This window comes from Gigantopelta aegis, chromosome 13 (assembly GCF_016097555.1).
Source record: "Gigantopelta aegis isolate Gae_Host chromosome 13, Gae_host_genome, whole genome shotgun sequence".
NCBI lineage: Eukaryota > Metazoa > Mollusca > Gastropoda > Neomphalida > Peltospiridae > Gigantopelta > Gigantopelta aegis.
Window position 1 is genome coordinate 12,670,936 of NC_054711.1, and position 10,806 is coordinate 12,681,741.

At 41.7% G+C, this 10,806-nt stretch overlaps 1 protein-coding gene across 1 annotated transcript in view; it reads right to left on the reverse strand.

The window, feature by feature from the left end:
- Positions 1-7,701, reverse strand: part of LOC121387133 — a 13,252-nt gene extending 5,551 nt beyond the window's left edge. The window contains exon 1 of the mRNA XM_041518157.1: positions 7,617-7,701. Within this exon, the coding sequence (XP_041374091.1) occupies positions 7,617-7,701 (85 nt within the window). The remainder of the gene's footprint in view (positions 1-7,616) is intronic.
- Between the last annotated feature and the right edge of the window lie 3,105 nt (positions 7,702-10,806).

The following is a 10,806-nucleotide window of genomic DNA, read 5'->3' on the forward strand; positions in this document are numbered from 1 at the left end:
AACATGACTGGATCAAACAGTTTAGGACGGAGACCACGTGTACCTCCACGTCAATGAACCAACACAGTCACTGATCTCAGATGAAGATTATTATAACACCGCCAACATGACTGGATCAAACAGTTTAGGACGGAGACCACGTGTACCTCCACGTCAATGAACCAACACAGTCACAGATCTCAGATGAAGATTATTATAACACCGCCAACCTGACTGGATCAAACAGTTTAGGACGGAGACCACGTGTACCTCCACGTCAATGAACCAACACAGTCACAGATCTCAGATGAAGATTATTATAACACTGCCAACCTGACTGGATCAAACAGTTTAGGACGGAGACCACGTGTACCTCCACGTCAATGAACCAACACAGTCACAGATCTCAGATGAAGATTATTATAACACTGCCCACCTGACTGGATCAAACAGTTTAGGACGGAGACCACGTGTACCTCCACGTCAATGAACCAACACAGTCACAGATCTCAGATGAAGATTATTATAACACTGCCAACCTGACTGGATCAAACAGTTTAGGACGGAGACCACGTGTACCTCCACGTCAATGAACCAACACAGTCACAGATCTCAGATGAAGATTATTATAACACTGCCAACCTGACTGGATCAAACAGTTTAGGACGGAGACCACGTGTACCTCCACGTCAATGAACCAACACAGTCACAGATCTCAGATGAAGATTATTATAACACTGCCAACCTGACTGGATCAAACAGTTTAGGACGGAGACCACGTGTACCTCCACGTCAATGAACCAACACAGTCACAGATCTCAGATGAAGATTATTATAACACTGCCAACCTGACTGGGTCAAACAGTTTAGGACGGAGACCACGTGTACCTCCACGTCAATGAACCAACACAGTCACAGATCTCAGATGAAGATTATTATAACACCGCCAACCTGACTGGATCAAACAGTTTAGGACGGAGACCACGTGTACCTCCACGTCAATGAACCAACACAGTCACAGATCTCAGATGAAGATTATTATAACACTGCCAACCTGACTGGATCAAACAGTTTAGGACGGAGACCACGTGTACCTCCACGTCAATGAACCAACACAGTCACAGATCTCAGATGAAGATTATTATAACACCGCCAACCTGACTGGATCAAACAGTTTAGGACGGAGACCACGTGTACCTATCTCAGATGAAGATTATTATAACACCGCCAACATGACTGGATCAAACAGTTTAGGACGGAGACCACGTGTACCTCCACGTCAATGAACCAACACAGTCACAGATCTCAGATGAAGATTATTATAACACCGCCAACCTGACTGGATCAAACAGTTTAGGACGTAGACCACGTGTACCTCCACGTCAATGAACCAACACAGTCACAGATCTCAGATGAAGATTATTATAACACTGCCAACCTGACTGGGTCAAACAGTTTAGGACGGAGCCCACGTTTACCTCCACGTCAATGAACCAACACAGTCACAGATCTCAGATCAAGATTATTATAACACTGCCAACATGACTGGATCAAACAGTTTAGGACGGAGACCACGTGTACCTATCTCAGATGAAGATTATTATAACACCGCCAACATGACTGGATCAAACAGTTTAGGACGGAGACCACGTGTACCTCCACGTCAATGAACCAACACAGTCACAGATCTCAGATGAAGATTATTATAACACCGCCAACCTGACTGGATCAAACAGTTTAGGACGGAGACCACGTGTACCTATCTCAGATGAAGATTATTATAACACCGCCAACCTGACTGGATCAAACAGTTTAGGACGGAGACCACGTGTACCTCCACGTCAATGAACCAACACAGTCACAGATCTCAGATGAAGATTATTATAACACCGCCAACCTGACTGGATCAAACAGTTTAGGACGGAGACCACGTGTACCTCCACGTCAATGAACCAACACAGTCACAGATCTCAGATCAAGATTATTATAACACTGCCAACCTGACTGGATCAAACAGTTTAGGACGGAGACCACGTGTACCTATCTCAGATGAAGATTATTATAACACTGCCAACCTGACTGGATCAAACAGTTTAGGACGGAGACCACGTGTACCTATCTCAGATGAAGATTATTATAACACCGCCAACCTGACTGGATCAAACAGTTAGGACGGAGACCACGTGTACCTCCACGTCAATGAACCAACACAGTCACAGATCTCAGATGAAGATTATTATAACACCGCCAACCTGACTGGATCAAACAGTTTAGGACGGAGACCACGTGTACCTATCTCAGATGAAGATTATTATAACACCGCCAACATGACTGGATCAAACAGTTTAGGACGGAGACCACGTGTACCTCCACGTCAATGAACCAACACAGTCACAGATCTCAGATGAAGATTATTATAACACCGCCAACCTGACTGGATCAAACAGTTTAGGACGTAGACCACGTGTACCTCCACGTCAATGAACCAACACAGTCACAGATCTCAGATGAAGATTATTATAACACTGCCAACCTGACTGGGTCAAACAGTTTAGGACGGAGCCCACGTTTACGTCCACGTCAATGAACCAACACAGTCACAGATCTCAGATCAAGATTATTATAACACTGCCAACATGACTGGATCAAACAGTTTAGGACGGAGACCACGTGTACCTCCACGTCAATGAACCAACACAGTCACAGATCTCAGATCAAGATTATTATAACACTGCCAACATGACTGGGTCAAACAGTTTAGGACGGAGACCACGTGTACCTCCACGTCAATGAACCAACACAGTCACAGATCTCAGATCAAGATTATTATAACACTGCCAACATGACTGGGTCAAACAGTTTAGGACGGAGACCACGTGTACCTCCACGTCAATGAACCAACACAGTCACAGATCTCAGATCAAGATTATTATAACACTGCCAACATGACTGGATCAAACAGTTTAGGACGGAGACCACGTGTACCTCCACGTCAATGAACCAACACAGTCACAGATCTCAGATCAAGATTATTATAACACTGCCAACATGACTGGGTCAAACAGTTTAGGACGGAGACCACGTGTACCTCCACGTCAATGAACCAACACAGTCACAGATCTCAGATCAAGATTATTATAACACTGCCAACATGACTGGGTCAAACAGTTTAGGACGGAGACCAAGTGTACCTCCACGTCAATGATCCAACACAGTCACAGATCTCAGATGAAGATTATTATAACACCGCCAACCTGACTGGATCAAACAGTTTAGGACGGAGACCACGTGTACCTCCACGTCAATGATCCAACACAGTCACAGATCTCAGATGAAGATTATTATAACACCGCCAACCTGACTGGATCAAACAGTTTAGGACGGAGACCACGTGTACCTCCACGTCAATGAACCAACACAGTCACAGATCTCAGATGAAGATTATTATAACACTGCCAACCTGACTGGGTCAAACAGTTTAGGACGGAGACCACGTGTACCTCCACGTCAATGAACCAACACAGTGACAGATCTCAGATGAAGATTATTATAACACCGCCAACCTGACTGGGTCAAACAGTTTAGGACGGAGACCACGTGTACCTCCACGTCAATGAACCAACACAGTCACAGATCTCAGATGAAGATTATTATAACACTGCCAACATGACTGGGTTAAACAGTTTAGATTCACACGAGTAGAACATGACTGGATCAAACAGTTTAGGACGGAGACCACGTGTACCTCCACGTCAATGAACCAACACAGTCACAGATCTCATATCAAGATTATTATAACACTGCCAACCTGACTGGATCAAACAGTTTAGGACGGAGACCACGTGTACCTCCACGTCAATGAACCAACACAGTCACAGATCTCAGATCAAGATTATTATAACACCGCCAACCTGACTGGATCAAACAGTTTAGGACGGAGACCACGTGTACCTCCACGTCAATGAACCAACACAGTCACATATCTCAGATGAAGATTATTATAACACTGCCAACATGACTGGGTCAAAGAGTTTAGGACGGAGACCACGTGTACCTCCACGTCAATGAACCAACACAGTCACATATCTCAGATGAAGATTATTATAACACTGCCAACCTGACTAGATCAAACAGTTTAGGACGGAGACCACGTGTACCTCCACGTCAACGAACCAACACAGTCACATATCTCAGATGAAGATTATTATAACACTGCCAACCTGATTGGATCAAACAGTTTAGGACGGAGACCACGTGTACCTCCACGTCAATGAACCAACACAGTCACAGATCTCAGATGAAGATTATTATAACACTGCCAACCTGACTGGATCAAACAGTTTAGGACGGAGACCACGTGTACCTCCACGTCAATGAACCAACACAGTCACAGATCTCAGATGAAGATTATTATAACACCGCCAACCTGACTGGATCAAACAGTTTAGGACGGAGACCACGTGTACCTCCACGTCAATGAACCAACACAGTCACAGATCTCAGATGAAGATTATTATAACACCGCCAACCTGACTGGGTCAAACAGTTTAGGACGGAGACCACGTTTACCTCCACGTCAATGAACCAACACAGTCACAGATCTCAGATGAAGATTATTATAACACTGCCAACCTGACTGGGTCAAACAGTTTAGGACGGAGACGACGTGTACCTCCACGTCAATGAACCAACACAGTCACAGATCTCAGATGAAGATTATTATAACACTGCCAACCTGACTGGATCAAACAGTTTAGGACGGAGACCACGTGTACCTCCACGTCAATGAACCAACACAGTCACAGATCTCAGATGAAGATTATTATAACACTGCCAACCTGACTGGATCAAACAGTTTAGGACGGAGACCACGTGTACCTATCTCAGATGAAGATTATTATAACACTGCCAACCTGACTGGGTCAAACAGTTTAGGACGGAGACCACGTGTACCTCCACGTCAATGAACCAACACAGTCACAGATCTCATATCAAGATTATTATAACACCGCCAACATGACTGGGTCAAACAGTTTAGATTCACACGAATAGATGTTAGACTTCATTCATGGTAAGGGGCGGGACATAGCTCAGTGATAAAACGCGATCGGTCTAGGATCGATCAGTGTCGTTAGACTCATTTGGGCTATTTCTCGTTGTAACAAAAGCCGTGGTATGTACTATCCTGTCTGGGATAATACATAATAAAAGATCATGTTCTGTTAATCGAAAAGAGTAACCAAAGGGATCGCGGCAGGGGGATTCCTGTCATCCGTATGGCTCTTAACCATGTGGCTGACGTAATGTAATAAATGTGAATGATTTACTAACAAAAATAAACTTCCCCCAACAATACAGGCCTCTGGGATGCAATGTGAGAAGTAAAGATCAGTTCACTCACCCTAAAAAGGCCAAAAAATGTTAAACAATAGGCAGCTCTAAATAAAAGCACTTCATACATTGATGAACATATTTTCTCTAACTCTGTGTGATTTTGCATGAGCATATTGTAAGTAATCGGGGCCCTACTATCGGACTGGCGATTTAATCTCCTTAAACCTTCAAGTGATTTCCTAACTATGAAAAAGGAAGTTGGATCCTCCCACCTCCTCAACTTATGGACATAACTAAGACCGGATACATAACTAGCAACTGTAGATGGGGCAGACCCCTTACCAGAATGAAAAGCTATGAATAATAAAATATGATCTAGCGGCACTGGCCACATGTCTGGAAGTTGCAGTGATTGTCTAAATTGGACAAAATTTCTAAAAGCATTAGCATATACAGTTCTGGTACTGCTAGACATGCTAGCTTCTAACAATCTTCCAAGTTCATGGTGAAGATGGACCACATCCATGCTGGAAAGGTTGTCTGCTCTCTGTCTGCCTGTGGTGCTAGCCGTCGAAACCTCTGGAACTGTAAACGCGACAAGCTGTCTGTTAACGCATTAAAACATCCCGGAATATATACTGCTTTAAACAAAATGTTCAACTGTAAACAGCGGAGTACAAAAACACGCAGTAAGGTTAAAATATTACTGGATTTTGATGTCATGGAATTTATTATGGCAACCACGGCTTGGTCAGAATGATATATCAGTTTTTTGTTGGACAGTCTATCCCCCCAAATGAATGTAGAGACCAAAATCGGAAACAATTCCAACAATGTGATGTCCATTGCATATCCCTTCTCAAACCAGAATTTGGGCCAGGCAGCACAACACCAACTACCATTGTAAAAGGCCCCAAATCCATTACCCTGTCTAGCAGAACTATCAGTAAACAGATGTTCATGGTCACTGGAAACCCAGAACTGGTTGCGAAAGGCCGAGATTCTATTGAAATACTTGAACAACGTTAGCCACAATTTCAAGTCGGCTCGCAATTCAGCTGTCAACCGCAAATGATGGTTAGGTTTTGATAGCCCAATGGTGGCATTGATCAGCCGACGACAAAAAGTACGACCCGGGGCAATTGCCCGACATGCAAAATTTAAAACGCCCAGTAATGATTGCATTGATCTGAGAGTAGTTTTCTGCCCCTTCAGCATGTCTAAAATCCTATCAACAATTTCTGTCACTTTCACCGTTGGAATTCTTATCAACATATGGACAGTGTCAATTTCAAGACCAAGAAAAGAAATGACTGTCTGTGGGCCTTGTGTCTTATCTTCAGCAATGGGAACCCCCAATCTATCACACAAGGACAGAAAACAGTCTAAATTGTTCTGACAGTGTTTAGTACCCGCTGATCCACCAAACAAAAAATCATCCAAATAATGAATCAGCTCCCCACCAGGAAAATGCTGTCGGGTAGCCCATTCTAAAAACGTGCCAAATTTTTCGAATGTTGCACAGGAAATGGAACAACCCATGGGAAGACACTTGTCAAAGAAATAATTATCATCAAGCTTAAAACCCAACAAATCAAATTCACCAGGCCACACAGGTAATAACCGAAAAGCAGACTTTATATCGGCTTTGGCCAAAAGTGCACCTTTACCCAACCTCTGTATCATATAAACAGCCTCATCAAATGAGGTATAAGAAACTGAACACAACTGAGGATCAATAAAATCATTCACCGAAACATTCGGAGGATAAGACAAATGGTGTATTACCCTGAATCACCGGGCGTTTTCTTTGGCACTAAACCCAATGGTGATATGCGTAAGGTTGCAATGGGTCTGGCAATAAAAGGTCCTGCAATTCTACCCATTTTTACTTCTTTATGTATTTTTTGCTTTGTTAGGGGGATATTGTCAGTAACTGATTTCAAATTTTTTGCATCAACTGGCACACGGGGGCCTGTATAATATAAATGAAAACCATTAGCAAAACCATCAAACAACTCATGGGCAATAACAGGCGAATAAGACTGAAATTCTGATCGAAGAACATCAAGCTTTATTGGTGTAAAACCCAAGCTAAATTTACTAGAATTCCCTTTTTCCCCCACCTCTGCCTCGATTATAACTTCGTGCACTCCAGCTGTTACGAAAGGACTGGTCATTTGACACACGAGGACAATTCATTTTTGAATGGTTCCCCTGACAACTAGTACACAAGTGTTGAAAATGACACGATTTCCATTTGCAATTCCCCTTATTGAATGCGAAACATAATCCTTTGCTACCTTGGGCAGGACTGTTGCTGGGTGAAAAAGAATGCTGGGCAACCTGAGGAACAGATAGCAAGCGAAGCCACAGATTTTTGCCCATGATTGCAGGGTAATTGCCTGACGTAAGCGAAACTGCTCATCATACGACCTCCTGCCAAACCCCTGAGTTCGGGTAGCAGCATCTCTAATAACCGACATGTACTGAGTAAGCTCAGTGGCTTTCTCAGAGAAATTTTGGATATAAATATGCATAAAAATTAGAAAAGCATCTGTACATTTTTCGACAGAGGGAATTTTATCCTTACTAACATGTGGACGAGCTTCAATTGTCCCATTCCCAGTCACAAATAAACTACCACCCTCAAAATGTTCCTGCAAATCAACCGCACCTTTTAAAAGTAATGCTATGTTTAAGTACTGATTAGCCCATATTTTTTGGCGCATTACCATTGGCACATGTGATGCGATGTCATCTTCATTTAATACCAAAATATCAGGGTTCCCACTTACATTAAACTCTTCAGAGATATACGGAGGATCCCGTGAACCCAAAACGGGCCTCTCCTCCCTAGCGTTATTAGAAGTTGAACACAACTGTCTCCACACATTCTCACCTGTCCTACCGGTCGTCGTCGCCTCTGCTGCGATAGCAGCAGACACTACGGGTTCTGTCACCGGGGTAACGCCTACACCTAAAGTTTCTCCGCGCCTTGTTGCCGATACTGTGCTAGAGCGACCCCCTCTCTCGGTCCGCGCCCCCGCCGACATGACTTACGTACACTGCGCCGAACTGGCGGCATAATGAATCAGTAACAGTTACATATAGTATAAACAACGACTAAAACTTAGCGATCCGCTTCTGGCGACAAATACCACGCGTTTTTCTTTGTAAAATTCAGCAAACAGAAAAACTTCCTACAACCACGAGGTAGAGTGAAAAAGAGATCAAAAGAGGGGGAGTAACTCGGCAAGCATGTACCACACCGAGGTCTCACAGCACACATGCGAAAATACTAAAATAAACCAGTTTAATTATAAATATTACCCCTCATTAATTTATTTTTTGTTGTTTTATTTATTTTTTAAAGTGGTTTCTTTAAAGGCGCATACCCTAGTTTTAGTTCGTGAAAAGGGACACTAAGCTTAGTTAATCTACAAAACTGCAACACAAATTTGAATAAAGTTATAACTAGAACTGGGCGGTATACCGTATATACCGTTCGGTATCGGTATTATGTTAATGCCGATTTACCTTACTGAGCAAATTTCAAAATACCGAAATTTCGGTATTGAAAAATATTTCCCAGAAAGCACTAATAATATATCTGACGAACGCAAAATGGGTTGCCATAAATCAGACGAGAGCCTTGTGTATGGAATTTAATTGTATTTAGATGAAATTAGCGGGTGAGCCATAACACAGGCATGCATTTAAAGTCGAGTAAACCGAAAATAGCGCTCGATATCGGTATCGTGGCAATACCAAATACCGTGCCGATACCGAGGTAAATCACCCGAAAAATACCGATATTGATACCGAACCTCAAATTTCAATACCGCCCAGCTCTAGATATAACAGAGAGAAGCTAAAGTCTATGATGTTTAAACAGAGAAATACCATCATAAAATAGCTAGAGCTTGTCTCAATAACCATTACTTCTCAGACGAATGAGTGTTTTAGAATTATACAAAATGCATTTTAGGGGTATTGTGAAAACTTAGATGACCAGAACCACTTCAGGTATACACACATTAACATTCTAAAGAATGAAATTTAGGTACTTCTAATTTAAAATATCAAAAACCGTCTTTAATAGTGAAAACTACGTCTTAGTTTTTTAAAACTAGAGTCTGTCACTTTAAGACAACCAACAGAACATTTGTGTTTGAGAATTACCTTAATGAATCAAATCTTAGAGTAGCGTTACGAATAGTCTGTACAATGGATTTAGTAATGTATATTTACGAAAACGAATGAAAATAGCGAAAGCTAGATAGTATATAGAATAATAGACAGGACACCAGTTTTAAGTCCCTGTCAGTTTGGCAATTGATAATTACTGTACATAAAACACAAGTTACAAAAGGACACGAAATTATAATACATTATATAGTTTTACCTTTATAATGAATTGATTAATAGCATTCTTTCGAAACGACTACTATTCTGAGAATAATAAACTGTCATCTGAATTTTTTTCCTCAAACGAGTCCATCCGTTTATGACGAACAATAAACAATTATCGAATATAATATACATGTACTGTATATAAAGGTACATTGTATGGTTTTAAAAGTGTTGGTAAGTTAGATATAAAACAGATAACTACCCAAAATGAGGGTTTGTACATGCACGCGAACACACACAGATATACATGTAATATTATATATATATACTCTTGTGACGGTACATGCTCTTAATTTGTTTTCGCCTGTGGCGATTTTAATTGTGTTAGAGGGCCGTGTGCAGTTTAATTGCACTCTTAAGCCCAGATGGGCAACTTGTTACGTAATACTTCGCGCGATCGGGCATTCCAATATGCACTTAGTCCAGATGTGGAGGCCATGTGGCGAGTAGTTACGTAATACCTCTGCGAGTGTGGTTTTTACAACCGTGATTTGGCGACGAAGGCGTCAGTAAGTCTGACGATCAGAGAGAAATATACCGACTCTAGTAGAGGTGAAATATCAGATGATAGGGGGAGGTACCGCCTTGTACCTCCAGGCGAATTCTGATTTTATAATAAATAGCTAGTTTTTAGAGATATCGAGGAGAACCAGAATAGGAAGGCTCCCAGGGAACGTAGTCCGTTGGACTTTGGTAAATATTTTTATTTCTGCTCTGTGTATAACCTTGATGTGATTGATGTGACTTTAAATATTTTAATACTGTATTATACCAATATTCTTTAGACAGGGTCTTCGGTCATCTGACGAAGTAAATCGTAGACTTTTTGTTCTAACACTATATGAGTATTTGGTAATATAAAGCTTAGCCAGTCATCCTAGTGGACCTAGGTAAACTGTAGGTTATTGTCTTTATTGTGATAGGTACCAGTATTAATTCTGTGTTACAAGATCACTGAAAGAGTAGTTAAGGGTTAATTAAAAATTAACCCGTTAGGAATAGAGCTGTAATTCCTTTATTAATTAAGTTCCCCAAGAAGCGTTTCTCAATTATCACACGTTACTGAACGAGTAGTAA